The 18443-nt window shown below is 39.7% G+C and overlaps 1 protein-coding gene across 1 annotated transcript; it reads left to right on the forward strand.

Annotated features, from left to right (window-relative positions):
• The first annotated feature begins 9220 nt into the window (after nt 1-9220).
• Nucleotides 9221-18167, forward strand: insig1 (insulin induced gene 1). Its single transcript, XM_078280498.1, has 6 exons — nt 9221-9458; nt 9614-9961; nt 11294-11418; nt 11661-11827; nt 12583-12682; nt 16050-18167. Exons 2-6 carry the CDS (start codon nt 9628-9630, stop codon nt 16077-16079), a joined length of 756 nt encoding a protein of 251 aa, XP_078136624.1. The 5' UTR covers nt 9221-9458; nt 9614-9627; the 3' UTR covers nt 16080-18167.
• Nucleotides 18168-18443: the final 276 nt, after the last annotated feature.

The raw sequence follows: 18443 nt of genomic DNA on the forward strand, positions 1-18443 counted from the left end.
AAAGTTCAGAAATCACCTCTGTGTTTAACTATTTTATATCTGCTGTGCACATTATACATGTTTGATTTGGTTACACTTTTAGTAGAATCCTAAATTGCAAAATGTATTTCCATCAAAACCTCAACATACTTCCCCAAAGTATGTCACAGTTTATCCAAACAATGACGAACGACGTTGGTTTCTCTGTAAATAACAGGGTCAAGTGTAAATCGCCTGAGAAAAGTAAATAAAGCAAGTTTACTTTTTAACCTTTTACATATTTTTTTCCCACACTAACCTCTGTGGCAACAGGGTGTTCAGTACTTCCCCTGATGTGAGGCCACTATGTTAACCATTAAGCTACAGTATAGCCAGAGACAGTTCAGGTAGAGGTTAAGAACATGGTTATAAACATGCCATGCTCATGGCCGGGTTGGTTCAGTGGGTAGAGCAGGAGCAGATATACTGAGAGGTTTATGCCTCGACGGGTTCGAATCCGACCTGTGATGATTTCCTGCATGTCTTCCCCCTTTCTCTCTCTCTCTCTTAATACATCCATGCTCTCTCTCCCCTTTCTCACCTAGCTGTCCTATCAATTAAAGGCGGAAAAGCCCAAAAAATTATCTTAAAAAAAACAAAACATGCCATGCTCAATCAATATAACTTGCCACACAGCTTCAACACACTATCATTGACTATCATTACATATTTTTATAAAGGGGAAACTAAGCCTTAAATGGAATTACCATTGTGCAGTTGCATTCATTTTGGACAGTTGAAGGAATAGCAGCCTACAGTTTTGTTTATTCATTTTCTGGCAGAGAATTATATGAGAGGATCAATACCACTCTGATATTTGTCCGTTAAATGTGACGCTATGGCCAGCAGTCAGTTAGCATAGCTTAGCTTAGCTCAAACACTGGAAAGGGGTTAACAGCTAGCCAGTTCAAAAGTAACAAAAACCACCAAGTAACCAACGTTACTGATCAAACAAACTAAATATAACAGTTGAAACAGGAAAGAGTACTAGCACTCAAGTAAAAGTACTGTTACATTAAATTAATTGTACTAAAGGAAAAGTACTGGTATAAAAATTTACTTTAAGGGTAACTAGCGTTTTGTTCAACCTGGACCCTATTTTCCTATGTTTTTGTGTCTAAGTGACTGATGGGAACAACAATCTTTGACACTGGTCCAGTATTAAGCGAGATTGTTGCAGTTGGCAGCTGCGAAACAAGCTACAATCTAAGTTAATAGGGCAATTGTCCAGCTTGTATTTACCTTCACAAAAGAGCTTGTTTTGCCATTGACAGGCTCAGAAAAATATTATTAAAACTAGAGTTGTGATGGTTGGAAAAGTGGAAAGACGACCCAAAACGACTTTTCATAGCTTTATTTTGTTTCTGTCGACTTTGAATGAAGTGTATTTTACGATGCTAAAATTGCTGTTTATTTACATGGGGTCTGGTGGGTTTAGGGAACGCAATTTTGCGGATGTTTTTATGTTTAAAAAAAGGATCTTAGTCTTTAACAGAAAGGTCAACCTCCATAGAAATCCTTTCCATAATGTTGTCAGACACTTAGAATATTAATGAGTCTGTCAGTGGCAAAACGAGCACTTTTGTAATAGGCTACAAGCTGGAGAATTGCTCAACTTACATTGTAGCTTGTTTCGCCGCTGCCTACTGCAGCGATCTTGCTTATGCTGCGTTCTATTTACCTCGGAACTCGGTTTTAACGAGGTCAAAGTCGGAAATGCCCCCTGACCTCGGATATACGAGCTCGGAACTCGGACAACCTCGCAGTAGCCCAAGTTCAAAATCCAACATGGCTGCCCCCTGTATCAACAGTTGTGAAAGCTGCAGTAACAAAGTTATAAGCACTTCTGTCTTATTTGTGTCACTAAATCAGTCGTTCACACAGGCATGTCCAACTTCTATCTGTGGACATGTTGTTACGCTGTTTGCATGCACAAAAAACGACGTAATGCGTTGTTATCAACTGGTATGCTAACAATAGCTAACCGGGCTAGAGCTAATGAAAACAATGAAAAACTCGGGTATGACGTCATTCCAGTTCCGGCTTCGAGTTCCGAGGTAAATAGAACGCGGCATTAATACTGGACCAATTTCAAAGATTGTTGTTCCCATCAGTCACTTAGACACAAAAACATAGGAAAATAGGGTCCAGTTTTAAAAAAACGCTAGTTACCCTTTAAATAAAAGTAACGTTATGTCAGTTAAAATGTAGGCCTAGGTACTCAAATTAAAAGATTAGGCCTACTGCTATATTTTTTTTTAAAAAGGGAAAGGGGGGTGTGGGGGGGAGAGTATGATGACATAAGATACTACTGTTAAATTAAAGAACATCATAGGCTACATAACAATATAAATTGCATTAACTATCAACGTATACGCGGACATCAGCAACATTTTTCATAACTTGACACACTTTGCAGTTGCAGCAGGTGCTAACTGATTATCAATTATAAATACCCTATACAACGCTGTCCTCAGTGTAGCTTTACTAGATTTAACCAGAAAAGAGAAAATTAAACAAAAGTGACCAACAATACCAGTCTATGGACACCACGGCAGTATAGCCTGCAACGAATATTATTAAGCCGCAGAATAGAATCAACAGCAGAATAAAACATCACCAAGGTAGACAATACTGAGCTGTATAAACACTATAAATGGTTGCTGACGTTCTCATCTGTGAGTTCAGTGAGTGTGTTGTTGTGTAACATACTCACGTCTCGACGTCATTCTGTCTGGAGCAGTGAAAAGTCCTCCTCACTCTGCTGCAGGTTCATAGTCTCTGCTCGTTCAAAGAGCACATCAGAGACTATTGTCAGAAACAGCGGAAAGGCCTCACACACACCTCACTGAAGGGAAGTTCCTCAGTGAACGCAGATCGTGGATCCATCATTAGCGAAGCATTTTAGCATTTAGCCAGACCCAGCATGCACACGTTGTACAAGGTCGTTCCCCTCATAGTGGAGGTGTTTGATGTGGGTCACTAAACGCGCTCCCCGGGTGATGCATTTGCGGATTAATTGAGGTCGATGCAACCTTTTTTGGGCACAATAATGCAAACCATAACTAATAAGTAGCCTATGGCTGGGTACCGAATTTGATACTTTTTAGGCACCGACCTATTGCCTTAAAGTATCGAGTATCGACAAATGCCTTATCACTCAATACCCAATTTCAATACCTAAAGGAGTAAATCTAATCAGCGTCAGTGAGCCAATAGGCACACAGTATGCTTCTACCAAGATCTTATAATGCTGCTGATTGGCTGTCTAACGTTACACGTCATAGAGACGGGCAGGGAGACGGGGCTCACATAGTAGGAGCCAAAAATAAATAAATAAAAAGATTTTTTGGTGTAATGTGTAATTTTGTAATTTAATTTTGTTTTATAAAATTGGTATCGAAAAAAGTATTGTTAAGGAACCCGTATCAAAGTCATGGTATTGGTATCGGTATGTGACAGAGCTAGGCTAGCTGTTTCCCCATTTCAAGTCTTTATGCTAAGATAAGTTTACCAGCTGCTGGCTGTAGCTTCATATTTACCCTACAGATATGAGAGTAGTGTTAATCTTATCTCATCTAACTCTCGGCAAGAAAGCAAATAAGCGTATTTCCCAAAATGTTGAACTAACATTAGGCTAAATTGAATGTATTTGAATTATGCAATGATTTCGACATTAAAGTCAATGTTCCTTGATTTAATGATGTTAATGATTTTAATGTGACTATTTCTGGAGTTTTAGAGTTAATGTCTGACAAAGATTTAGTTTGAAGGCATTTCAGTTATTGGCCATGTGCCATAGTGAGTTGTCCTATTAGTCACTGTCTGTGGAGCAACTCCAGGATCTGTCTCACCATTCAAAAAAAACATCATGTGAGGTGTATTTTAGGAGCATTGTCCAACTTTAAACAAACACTCTCTACTGCTCTTACTATTTCTTTCATGCATGCATGCATGCATGCACGCACGCGCACACACACACACACACACACACACACACACACACACACACACACACACACACACACACTCTGAGGGGGTGGCTGCCATTGGTCGAGAATGACACCTGAGCAGACAGACAGGGATCCTTTAGGATGCTGATTGGCTGTTCGAACTGTGCTGTTCATGGCCACTTCTAGTGTAGCTGACTTGAATAGACGTTTTGTGTAAATATGCCACATATACAGCCAGGGGGGAACAAAATCACGTACACCCATGATGTAATCCAAAGCAGTCCAATACATAGCCCTGCAATGAAATAGTACCTTTGTGGAGCTTAATGTTCAGTAATTGTGAGATTGTCCAAAAAGTGTTAATCCAACATTGTAGTTTTGAGTTTTGAGTCTGTGGTGTTGAGTCATCTGTTTACCAGGTTGCACAAAAACCATAAAGTAATTTAAATTACAGTCAGCAACCCGCTGTAGAGTACTTATCACTTGCAATTTCCTTGGAAGCAAGATAACAAACTCAAGTGTTTTCCTTTAAAGTGAAATAGCTATTAAAAAGGTCAATGGCAGCAATAAGCTTAGCACTGGGAAGCTCACAGATAATAAGAGCAGCAGGCAGTTTATAACAGACATAGTGAAGGCTGTATTTAAAGGACTACTTTGACAATTTGCAAAATGTGTTATGTATACTTCATCTATGTACGTTATGTGTTTTTTTGCAGATATATAGATGAGAAGACTGATACCACTCTCACACCTGTTCATTAAATATAAGGCTACAGCCAGCAGGTTAGCTTAGTTTAGCATAAAGACTGGACATAGCTAGCCTGGCTTTGTCCAAAGGTACCAAAATCCACCTACTGAAGTGCACAGATTTAAATAAGGTAATTTATTGGCTTTAGAGGTGCTGGTATGGATTTTGTTCCTGTTGGACAGAGCCAGGCTAACTGCAGCTACATATTTACCGTACAAATATGAGAGTGGTATCAATCTTCTCATTTAACTCTTGGCAAGAAAAGTAAGGGAGACCGGGTATGGTTGGCACACTTTGTCCCCATGTGTGAATTGCTCATTATTACAACATCTTTCAATAGTCATTCCTACATTAAATGAAAGCTTAAGGTCTTGCCTTGAAATTGACAATCAACCCCCATCGCGGGGTAATACAAATTACAAAATATCTCCTCACATTAATGTTTTGTGTGTGGTCCACAAAATGACCAGTGCAAAATGACCAGGATGACAGGACAACTGTTTAATATCAAATAAATTGTCGCAGTGGCCTCTAGTGTAGCTGTAATAAGCAGTGTGACAACCAACCTGTGTGATTATCAACCGCGGTCTTCCCTAAATAAGCACACTTTCCAATGTTTCCTTTGAACAACCACACTAAATGCAAGTCACTACCTGTGAGATGACAACTTTTTTTTCACTGAAGACCAGAGTTTGTTTGGCTTGTACCACTGATTCAGGATGTGTTTATCATCCCTTAAAACCCAATATATTATTTCTGCTTTGCAGTAATACACCCATACGGCTGTGCAGGAATAAGTGTAGGATCTGGCAATGAAATAAAAAGGTGAGCTGCTCTGAAACAATTCTGGAGCTGAATGCTAAAGAACAAAGGGGCTGGGAGATTGCTTCCTGGTGCCACACCCTCAGGCTGTAGAGTCAGGGCCTTTATGGCACCCTTTGTTAAGCTGCTTGATACACTCAATACGCCAAAAGAAAGAATCCTCTTTCATCTTTCATGGCACAGAGAGAGAGATACTGAAAAGGTTGTGTGTATCCAAAGTACCCAGAATGCATTGAAGCAGCGGTATTGGAGAAAGGAAGAACATAGAGAATTTTGAGCGAACTGTGGATTATTAACCTATAGAGATAAAAAGGGATGGATGCTGCAAGACCCTCTATTAATGGGTTAAACAATTTCAAAGGCTCTCCAAATGGCCAGTATCTTAGCTCTTAGAAAGGAAATAATGCAATGAGTTTTGACACCTGAACTTAAAGGAATAAACAGGATGAAACTGAAACCCCTTTCGTCTTAATCAACTCTCCGAGTGGGTGGATTAGGATGTTTCCCTTCATAATTTCACACAGGATTGAGGGGAGAAATTGTCAAGCTTGAGTTTGATAGATCAATTTACCAGCAGGCTTTTCCTTTAGCTATAATTCAATCCCTCCCAGTCTAACAGCATAATCTATGACACGCTTGATCTGCTATTCATTTGAAGTGTCGTAGCATCCTGCTTTATCTTCCGATGTGGCTGAGACCCCATAGACACCATTTCCAGCTCAGCTGGTTGCTAGGAGCTATTTGCTATATGCCGAGTCATTGTCATGGTCATTATGGCCACACATTAGCTTACATACAACTTGTGATTTCAGCCTCCACATTAATGCATGTTACTGTCAGTAGAAGTACTAGAATCTAAATTAGGGATCTAAATTCCTGTAGGATCTCACTATTTTTCTTTATTAACTCCTTCCCATAGACCTTTAACACACTAGTTTTGACCTGAGGCAGAGAAGAATATATTGCTGGATAACTGAAGTAGTGTAGCTGTTTGGGGCCCTGGAGAGCTCCCCCGTAGGTGCACCCTTCTGATTCTGACCTTTTTTCCCACTTTGTGAAACTGTGAAGCTCTGGCTATTTATCTTTGTTAACCACATGGACCACTGCAACTATGATAGAGGGAATATGACTGATGTCATTATCTACGGATTGCAGCAAAGGGTGCCTCTGAATGTTGGTTTAGGACCACAACTGCGTGTTTGTAAAGAGGTAATAATCGAAGATGTATGCCATTATATCAAAGCGTCCTTTAAAAAAGCTATGGAATGAGTGAGGAAGAAAAAGAAACCTCTTCAGATGGTTAAAAAGCAGAATTTTCTCTCTTTCATCGTCTTTTTATCCAATAAAACATGCTGTATTCGTTCAAGCCTTCTGCATACACCAACACCACTCTAAACACTCAGAAATGAGACGGGGGAACAAATGCAAACTTTTCAACCCTCAATATACTTTCACGCTTGGCTTGTTGGGTACAAAATAGTGAAACAGCTCCAGTGGAGTGCAGCTGTGACATTTATATTTAACCATTCAGTTATCCCTGCCATTTTAGAAATGACATTTTCTCATTCTATTCATGGGGAAGCAATTTCAATTTGCTTGATTTGAATGCTCTGTCTGGAAACTATAATACCTATAAGAGGACTTGTAAATCCATATGAAATACTAAACATCTACAACAACTAAAAAAAAACTCATTCTGAAACTGCTCTAGTAGGACTAAAACAGCTCCTTTATCTTTTAAATTGTGTGTGGACATGGATAATAACATATAATATGAAAGTCTCTGGAATAAAGTATACTTCCACTACATTTGCCATCACTGTTTGTCAGTTCGTAATTCTACAGTCATGCTAGTCGCTCTGGGAGACTGTACTTAGATACAGAAGTGCTTTGAGCTAAATGCTAACATTAGCATGCTAACTTGCTCACAATGACAATGGTAACATGCTGATGCTAAGCAGGTATAATGTTTACTATGTTTACCATCTCACTTTGGCATGTTTAGAACAGTACATTAATGTGTGCACCACATTTCATGGCAATTCCTCCAGTAGAATCTCATTGTGCCGCTGAAGGAAAAGTTGAGGAATCACGAAATCCATTAAGCTACATCATCTGGGAACCATGAAGGTCCGTGCAAAATGTTATGGCCTTCCATGGAAAGCTGTTGAGATATTTCAGTCTGGACCAAAGTGTTGTACCAACAGACTGACATTACCATCCCTAGAGCTAAAAGTCTAGTGTGCTTGCAATGTTTCCATGTCTGTTTTCATAGTAATAGTTATAAGATGCTTTTCTTTCAATATTCCAAGTAATTGGGGCATCCTTTTCCTCCACATGGCACATCAACTCAGCCATAAAAAGAAGAGATAAATTCAGTAGTTGGGTTAAGCCTTTGAAGCTGAAAACCGGGTGACAACTAGAAACCAGTCCCCTCATTTGGTGCAGAACTCATTTTTGGTTCTGCATTATAGCACCACATAATTATTATAGCACCACATAATTGCCGAAACAAACAATGAATACACCACCCTGAGACATCAGTTGCATAATTACACCAAAAAAGATTTTTAATTAAACTTAACTGAAAAGATATCTGATTGATATGCTTTCCGTTTTTGTTTACCAAATTCGCTGTAGGTCATGAAGCGTCGCTTAATTTTGCAAGCCAATTTGCATGAAAAAAGATGATTCATCCGTGGCATTATTTTGTAAAAAGTGCCAGCAGCTGTCGTTAAGTAAATATGATTTAGTCTGGGACTTTTTGACAGTTAAATTGAAATAACTGTAATTTTCCATTAATCTCACTGGATTAAAGATGCAGTGTCTCGTAAAAATGTTTCCACAATGTTTTCACTTTGTATGCATGTCCTCAGGCACAGTGACAAACAAAACAAGCATCAATGTATGCTTTTTGCTGCACGTATGCAATGGGTGGAGGTTTGTTATCGCACTGACCCATAATCACTCAGTTGGGTCACACTGGTTCTTGCAAAACATGTTTCCATGTTTTCGTCAGCCCTTTACAGACTGTGTAATCTGGGCACTGAACCTTTTCCCTTCACATTATCACTGATTGGCAAGAAGTTAGCCACACCTCCTCTAACCTGACCCAAAGTTCAACAACATTTTTATAAACAACAGAAAAAAAGGTTGTGCCACTAATCCCATTTCCCAAAAGCTTCCTATATAAATGTCCCTGTGCAGGAGACTGGAACTAGTTTGTGGAGGTGCAGACTGCTGGAATAGTTAGCTTTTTTGGACAAGATCTGTGAAAGTTTAAGCATCTTCTGCTTTTAACCTGGTACACAAATTTGCTTTTTTTAATACTCTCACAATATAGTCCATCATGGATCTCTAGTGCATCTGATTTTAGTACTGAGAATATCATGACTTATTTGGCTACCTTTTTTGTATTTTGTTTGCTCTTATAATATCCCATTTTTATCTTGTAATAGAGCATCCCTGCTTTTCATTACAGCTCTCCAAACGCTCTTTATAGTAAGAGGTGTTTGGCTGCCATTTAAAATAGTTCTCTGTTTCCACTTTCACTTCAGCTCTCCAGCAGCCTCTCTGGTTTGAGCGTCTGTCCCGGACGAGGGGGCGGTGGGGTGGCGCCACGTCATATCAGCCGCCGCGCTCTGATTGGCTGCCGATTCTCACCCGACACAGCTGTGATTGTTTTCTGCAGAGGAAGGTCTTGTCCCTGGTATGAGCCCTGTGCTGTGGAATTGAGCAGCACTGTGTTTTTCTCTGTGTGTGTGTGTCTGCTAATGATGATGTGAACAAAAACGTGATTTCAGTCCTTGTTGTAACGAGCAGGAAAACAAGGCTGGCTTAATCAGTTGCCGAGGCACGAATGATCAGGAGTGGAGGTTTCTCTTTGGACCAGACAGTGAAGACGTCCTGAAATCAAGGTAAGGACCAGCATTTACTCAGTAACTTATTCAGTTGTTTGCTGAATCCGGGAAAACCATTGCTAATATAACTTTTATCTTGCAACAATGTATCTCTCTACTTGCGAACTAAATGCATCTATGTTGTCACAAACATGTATCAAATTCTCCTCTAGGCTAAAAGTGCCAAATGCCCAGACTAGAGGACCACTGCTGGAGCTGCTCCTGTGCATCAAGAATTGAAACTAAGCACTCATCTGGAGCTAACTGGTTAGCACACAAAGCTGAAGAAATGATGTCCATCATCACCTCGGTGCTCAGCAATGCCTACGGCTCTCTGCACGACGTCCGGACGGCCAACCTCATCCGCCGGGGTCTTGTCCTCTTCACCGTCGGAGCGTTCCTCGCCCTGGTGCTCAACCTGCTGCAGATACAAAGACATGTCACCCTGTTTCCCGAGGAGGTGATGGCAACTTTGTTTTCGTCTGCCTGGTGGATCCCTCCTTGCTGCGGCACAGGGGCCGGTGAGTAGACAACACGCTGGTTGGAGAACAAAATGTGAATTAGTGCGTTATAAATGGCTGTGGAAGAGTTTGTCTTAGGTTATCAGTAGTTTACTGCTAAGTTTAGAACAAAGGAATGCAAAGAGGGTAGGGGATACAGTGAAGTGGTCTTTTCCATATGAAGAGAACATGATAAGGAAGAATAAAGCCTTTACAATTTACTTAATAAATCATGTAGGCCTATGGGTGCCAGACGTCTGGAAATCATGTAGGCTAGCCTATGTGAGGTTAATTTAAATGGCACAACCACACTAAGCTGTAAAAAAGTGCAAATTTTAAGACATAAAACGATACTTTTCTATCATTGCCACTGCTATCAGTTACTGTATGATCATGTGGTAATGAATCACCATTCGGCTTTGTTATTGTTGGGTATTATATAAGCCTTCCTCTCTAATGCTATACTAGTCTACGTGGTTTTGTCTGGCAGTCAGTTATATAAAAAAAGACAGATGGTAGCGATTCTCGAACTGTGATTGGCCGCAACAGCCGGATACGAGGTGAGCTGCACGCTCATTGGCTTGTGTCATAACGGGTGAGCTGAGGGGGCGGTACTTTTAACCAGGAACTGGAGGAAAGAAGGAAAAAAAACATATGACTATTGTCGGCTCCTCCTCCCATGTGCTGCGGGGCAGAAAGAATATGAAAGTAGCTTCATGTTTTTACAGTCTGACATCAATCAGTGCCAAATGAATGTGCCTCAGTGTCATTTAGGAACTTGTTTAAGGTCTTCATTGTGTAAACTATTTGCTTTCAGTAGCCTACTCAATAGGCCTACTTACTTTACAGTAAAAGTTTTCCTGTCCAATAATTAATCATTTTAAAAGAAAACAATGCAAAACAATATCTGGTTCTTGTTTGTTTGGCTTATGTGGTGGTAAACTGATTATCTTTGGGTTTTGGAGTCATGGTCGCACAAAACAACTGATTTGGAGACATTACCTTTGGGCTTTTTTATTAATTCATTGACAATATAGATTAGGGTGTACAAAAGAAAACAGGAGCTCGACATTACATAAAACCAAACATAAAACAACAGCATAACAGCATGAAGACAACAACAGACAAACAGCATAAAATACATAGTTCAAGAGACTCAATTAAAAACACAAATCTGTACTTTTTTTTTTTTAAGTGTATGCAGGTGTCTAAAAGAGACTAATTATGGAAGTGCATGTTCAGCAAATAAAACAATCCCATACAGCAGCTCCATGACATGATGTGTCCGCTGGCGTTTCCCAAAATGTCTGCTTATCTTGTGTAATTTGGGTCTGTTTGTTTCCTTCTGTACAGCTGTTGTCGGCCTGCTGTATCCCTGCCTCGACAGCCATTTGGGAGAGCCGCACAAGTTCAAGAGGGAGTGGGCCAGCGTCATGAGGTGCATCGCAGTGTTCGTCGGCATCAACCACGCCAGTGTTGTATCCTTTCAAGGACTCGCCTTGTAGATTCTTTAATATAGATTATTTCAGTTTTTTTATAAATATGTGGAACATGTAGTGTTCTATCTATAGTTTGGACAGTATCTAAAAAGCAACAGGATGTCTTGCTTTACCCGTAAGAAGAGATTTGCCCCAGCATGTCATACAAATATTTCAGTAAGAACTAATCCCATGCTAGCATCACACTGTTTGGTTTTGTCCTTAATTGGCCCGTATCACAGAAACTAGACTTTGCCAACAACGTGCAGCTCTCCCTTACGCTGGCAGCCTTGTCCTTGGGTCTGTGGTGGACATTCGACCGATCCAGGAGTGGCTTTGGTTTGGGCATCACCACTGCCGTCCTAGCTACTGTGTTCACGCAGCTGCTGGTCTACAACGGAGTCTACCAGTAAGTTAGCCATAAGTTTCATTATACAAGGGGAACAAAAGTTGTCAAGGTTTTCCCTTTTGAGGAAACAAAACAGTCTACAACAATTAATCACCAGTGCTTTGTCATGTCTGCTTTCTGGTTTCATGTTACACTCACAACAAAAACTGTGTTGGTTTACGAGTTAATTAAATACCTGTAAGAGTAAGCCTCTAGGGAAGTAGTTCAAGTATCTGGAAGTACGCCCACCTGTATGATTTACCTCAAAAAACACGTGACAGATAACGCTTGAAGTACCAAGTTATATTTTGGGAAGTCCCCTCGTCTCTGGGAGTCTAATTAACAGGCCGTCTAACTGGCTGCAGTGGCATATCATCAAAAATGCAATGCTGAGAAATAAAAAGGGACTGCTGTTCACGATAAGAGGATCAAATGGCAGCTGCAGCTCCTGCTGACTATACAAGGTAGAAACGGAGAGAAAAAAATTAGGGCAGATGAGTATTTTTTAGCATGACATGTTTAGTTTGTTTTCCCCACACACAGATCGTTGGCATGTCTTTTAAGATGCCTTTTCTGTTAAGAGTTGTGGCATTGTGTGCTATCAACATCTTATTTAGCTTAGTTTGGAGGGGAATTGTGGGTTATTTTGACACTCTCCAAAAAGGTCAGAGGTCAGGATTAGCTACAGAAGAGCATCGCTAAACCTGTTCAGTATTATTAAGAATTATTTCATTATAATTATATAATTAATAATTTTAGTTGTATCTCTCTTTCAGGTATACGTCTCCAGACTTCTTGTATGTACGCTCCTGGCTCCCATGCATATTCTTCTCAGGCGGTGTTACCGTGGGAAACATTGGACGCCAACTTGCCATGGTAAAGTAAAACTATTAGTAAACTATTTTAGAATATGTAATCTTTTAAGCGTCAAAGATATTTGAGTTTTAAGTTTATTTTTCATCTGTCAAATGTGCCGTGCAGTAAATCTCTTCACAATTCTTTAATAACCAAATGTAGGGGTTCCTTATGAAAAAAAGGTTTCTGTGAGAGAACAAACATCTGCTTATATGTCATCGTAACCTCTCAAATATTGATATCGGTATTGGCCTCAAAAATTCAGCATCAGTCTGGTTCTAATCTATAGTCATCTTCAAGACACCTGGCTTCATACAATGAGTGAGTGAGCGCTGCTATGTGTTAGCCCTCTCAAAAACAACATGACCAGAAGCTGTTTCCAAAGTTCCAAAAATGGGAACAAAATTGATAAATGAATCCAACTCATGCAGCACAATCCACATGTTTTAACGACAGCAATCAAGCTTGGGCCCCTAAAGTTTAGCATTCATCTTACTATCTGCTAGTTGGTTTTTATTTCCCCCCTCTGTTAAAAAACTTTGATCGACAAACATTGATCTGATGTGCGTTATTGATAGATACAGTGATAAGAGAAAGAGAACATTTGCATTCATTTGTATCTAATATTTCACTACATTCATTATTTCTTAGAATGTCAAATGTTGGCATCTTCAGTTTTAGCTGTTTGGTCAACTATTCTTTCAAACAGCGACCAATCCGTTTCAATACTGTAGTTTTTAGTGGAAAGCCACTCTTGATACAGAGGCTTTTCCAATTTGCCATGATTCTAATTCAGGGGTAAACACCAGTCATTCATATTTGCACGAAAATACCCCTTCCCATTTATCAGCATCAGCCTTCAGAAATTGATATCTGTTGAACTTGAACTCCTCTGCACTCTGTCTAAAGGCCCTGACACACCAACCCAATTATCGGCCGTCGGACAGCCTGGCGAGGTCAGTGACTCGAGTCTGTTCGGTGCGTTCCGTGCCGTCATCAGTCAGTGGGGCCATCAGCCTTCATTTGGGCCGATTTGACATGTTGAATCGGAATGCGGGCGGTCTGACTCAATGGCCAATCTGATTGGTGGAGCGCTAACCCAGAAATGACAGCGGGATGAGCCTGACTAACGCCTCTCAAAATCTGACGAAAATCTTTCAAACTGACCTTTGTCGATCTGAAATGAAGACAGATTCAGCAACTGCATGGCCTATTTCTCGCTTAAAATGTTGTAATGTAAAAACACGTTTCAGTGAACTATCTTCGTAAAATATGAGATCGTATTCCGAAAGAAGCCGCCATTATGCCCAGTTGTAAAATCCGGGAGCAGCCAGACCCACGTGACGTGATCGTCCAATCAGCTGCCGGTTTACATTTTTTTGGGCGACAATACAGATTAGCGCCGCCTGCTGTTATGGAGACGTATTACGTCTCACACACGCGCAGAACGTACGCTCAAGTCAGTGTCGCTTCAGTGTGTTCCGAGGCACTTTTTGGACCAACTCGGGGAGACTGATCAGTCCAACTGCCTTTTCTGCCGAAGGTCGGCCGTCGGGTTGGTGTGTCAGAGCCTTAAACTGTGGAACAGACTTCAAAAGACTCCTTTGCACCATGCTTGCTTCATTTGCAATTATTAAGCTGAACCACAACAGGCGATAAAATTGTCAAAATGGTTTAAAGTTGTGCAAAGTCATAATTATCCCATCAAGGCAGCTTTGATGTCTTCATTAAGCTTGTGCCCAGAAGCCTCACCTCATTCTGTCTGTAAAGTAAGAGTCCTGTCACTCCCTCAGTTTGACTCAAGCGAAAGCGTGAAAGCAGATTAAGGGCTGTTGTTTTTCACAGTTGTGGTGAGACACAGAGCCAGTCAGGACTCAGCTGACCAGAGGGTCATTTGCTACTTGTTGTTTTTGTTTGTGATGAGGCCTGAGGAATGTTGGCACAAGTTGGCACTCGTGGTTTTGTTTTTCTCTCTTTCGCTCCAGTGGGTCATTTATGAGAAGGATCAGCAGTGAGACTTTATTTCTTTTAAGAAACAAAGATATTAGAAGTTTTTCTTTTTTTTTGGGTTAAAGCCAGTTACAGTGAAACAGATATGTTGTTTTGGAATCCGTGAGCAAAATATTCAATACACGAACTGCTGAGACCTTTTATATCTGAATATATTTAGAATGTTTTGTGGTGGGTAAAATGAGCTATGAAAAAAAGCATTATGCAGTTTTCACATGTCGAACAAGCAGTACTCTCTTCCTTATTTTACAAAATAAGTGAAAAAAACAAATGTTCCGAATAAAGGGAACTGAAATAAACATGTTGCTTTCTTTAAACATAACCTTGACACCCAAAATGGTCAGCAGCAATCCATATTTACTTGAAAGCTACTGATTGCTAAAACAAATCTGGAAATTGTCCACAAAGTTTGGTTCAAGCAGCAGTTTTGAGTTTACAGGAACCTAAAACTGCGTTCACGTGTGAATCATGTCTTAAAATAGTCACCTGAGGCCGTTTCCCTGTCATCAGAACATAACAATAGTTTGATGACTTCTCTCACCATGAGGATCATTAATCTACTTCAGTTCTTACAAAAAAAAGGCTTTAGCTACAACCCAGAAGCTCAACTTGTATGGAGGGAATATTTATTCATAATTCAAATTTGAAAGTCCAAAGAGACTTGCTTTTTCCGTCTGCTATTTCACAACTAAATTCATTTCTGAGACTGTTTTATGCGAGAAATTAACTGTGTACAGTTTGAATATGGGCAGTTTTACAAAAATTGATGGCCAATTGCACATTTGCTCCGATATGTTGTCGGACTTGGAAGCTCCAGTCTTAGCTGACGGCCAGCTGGCGGTGGCCGGGATCGCTTACCGGCGGCCAGTAATACTGGAAGTGGTTTCAGACCCCCCCACCAGCCGTTGGGCCACGCCTCCTCATTTAAATTGACACCTGTCACTTCTAAATGAAAAGCTTAATGTTAAATTGAAATCTAAAAGGTGAATCTTAAAATGTCAATGTCAAATGTAAAACATAAAATTCAAAAGATAAAATGTCAAATTGAAAATTATAAAGGGGAAAGGCTAAAAAAATCTTTTTCTATTTTTGAGATTTTAATTTAAGTATTTCCATTTAAGCTTTTACATTTCACATTTAATTATGGCATGATTTTTCCTAGTAGTGTAGTAAAATATTACTATTTTTAATTTGATCTTGCGTCGTTTTCAATTTGGACTTTCAATTTGAATTATGAATAAATATTCCCTCCATAAACTTGAACCACTTTATTTATGGCAACTCTAGATATACTAACATGTATTTCTTCTAATTGCTGCATTACTTTAAATTGATTATTGTGTGACTAACGCCAGGCAACTTCTCTATCTCCCTTCAGGGTGGCGTCGAGAAACCCCACATGGACTGAACAGTGGAAACACAGAAAAGCAGGCAAAGGACGGCCAATGTAAAGATGGACAAGTTATGCGAAGAACGAGGAGAATAACAGGAGAAAAAGACTAATTGTTTTGACTTCATCCTTTGTTATATATCTTATAACAAAGTGCGGGTCAGAAAAGCCCCTCATCTAACGTGCCATGTCCTCTATACCTCCTTGTGGCCAAACAGCCTCTCCCTCCCACCTCTGTTCTACTCCATTAGCATTAAGGCTTCCTTCACACCAGACAGGAGGACAGTGTTTGCCTTTTTTGTTTGTTTTTTGAAGTGAACTGTTGACTGGTTTAATTTTTACGCTGGAAGTACGTGTCTTTCTGCAGTTTATGGAGTGGAAGCGTGCGCGTGTGCTTTAGTGTGGATGCATTCTGGTCTTAGCGGAAAAGACTGTTTTGTTTTTAGCCTGAATATATAATGATCATAAAAGGGAAATGTTGTATGAGTGGGCAAAAAAGGAAATGTCTTCACTCTCGCATAGAAATGCATTCAGTGGCCTCAGTTGCGTCACTGGGGCCCAGGGGAGATGTATGTTCCCAGCCAAATTAAGTATTTATTTTGTACGTTTTTGAATGACCCCAAACCAAATGTACTGTATGTTTTAATAATGAATATTGCTTCCCATTTTGAAAAGGGAAAAGAAAATTTTGAATTTCTTGCTCAGAGTTAGATGAGAAGATTGATGCCACTCTCATATCTGTACGGTAAATATGTAGCTAAAGCTAGCAGTGGGGGGAATTGTATTGGTACATATTTACCATAGAGATGTTTGCTGCTAACAGGTTTTAGACAAACAGACAGAGTATTGTTAAGTAGGGAGAAGGAAGCATTAGTCAAAGCATTAGTCTGGATTGAAAAACAATGCCATGTGCATTTTGTTTTTTTATCAGAGTGAGGAAAGCCACCACAGTGGACCGTGTTTTGGAAGAATGTACCAGGAGTATACTACAAATGCTTTTGCCAGCATCTGTCAGTCACTGTTAAAGCAACACTAGAGAACCTTTTTCCGCTTTGGTCCTCCTACAGGTTGGAAGCGGAATTGTCCTATTATGCCTCATTCGGACTACAGATCGGCTACCCGATCTGGCAAACTTTCATAGTGCGGTTATAGCCGGTAGAGAGCCGCAAAGCGAATGCAGAAGTGCCGTTCGCCCTGTTATGAGTTGATGAACCACTGAAATGACTTTGGAAACATTATTTTAAGGTACAAAAAGTTCTCTAGTGTTGCTTTAAACTAGTTAAAAACACTTTACAGTGAGGTTTTTTTTCAATTTGTGACCAGGTGTTAAATGTATTTGTGATCATACACATTTCCCACTCCAAATTCAAACTAGCGATAATAGTTTGGGAACATACACCGGGTGAAGGAGAGGGCAGGACATTATTACTTAAGATTTGCAATCTGTGATTGCCTTTGTATTATAGAATGTAGTGCTTTTGTCACTATAACAGTTTAGTTTGATCATTTGTATAAACATAATGACATTATTGCTCATGTATAATGGCTTTCCTATGTGAACAGACAGGTATTATTACCATACTAGACCTACAGTATGTTAGTTAGCGTTTGGGGGTCTAGAGGATTAAGTGCAATCAGAGTATACGTGAGCCAATTATTCTTCCTTATTTATTATTAATTCTGACAATGGCTAAAAACAAAATTATAACTTGTAAGTATATGCAGTGTGGATACTTCAAAAGAAAGCAATAACATATTTGTTTTGTGTGTCAGAGATTACATGCCTTCAGAGTCTATACCAATGACTCAACAGAGAGACGACATAAAAAAATGTATTGTGTCAAACTGTTGTAAAACATCTCATTTAGTTGCACCGTCGAAAGAAACCTGATTTATTTTTTCAAATACTTTTTTTGTGGCAGATCACTTCAGGTTGAATCTGCTTACATTCAGGTGTGTTAAACTGAAGAGGAAGCTTTATTTTTTTTGAGGTTGTGAAGCACCTTTTGTTTCGATGTTTTGGAGTTTCTGTGTGTCTGATATTTCAGCGGTGTATCATTTTTGCTACCATGGATTTAAGTGAAAAATAAAAACACCTGATAAGGATATTTTCCTATAGTCATTACTTTGCATATGGGACTGGATTAAGGGATTTACAACTAGTTTTATTATATATGAATAGAATAATTATGTGTATGGTACTGACATATTGATACCATCTGTAAAACCAGAAATAATGAAACTAAACACTCTCCAGCTTCCCTCCCAGTGATATAAACATACATAATGCAGCTGAGCTTCGGCCATTAATTCTGCCTTTGATTACTAGACACTAGCCTAATTACACGTCTCAGCAGCTTCGGTAAAACAATGGCGCTCTGA

This window comes from Sander vitreus, chromosome 22 (genome assembly GCF_031162955.1).
Source record: "Sander vitreus isolate 19-12246 chromosome 22, sanVit1, whole genome shotgun sequence".
Classification (NCBI taxonomy): Eukaryota; Metazoa; Chordata; class Actinopteri; order Perciformes; family Percidae; genus Sander; species Sander vitreus.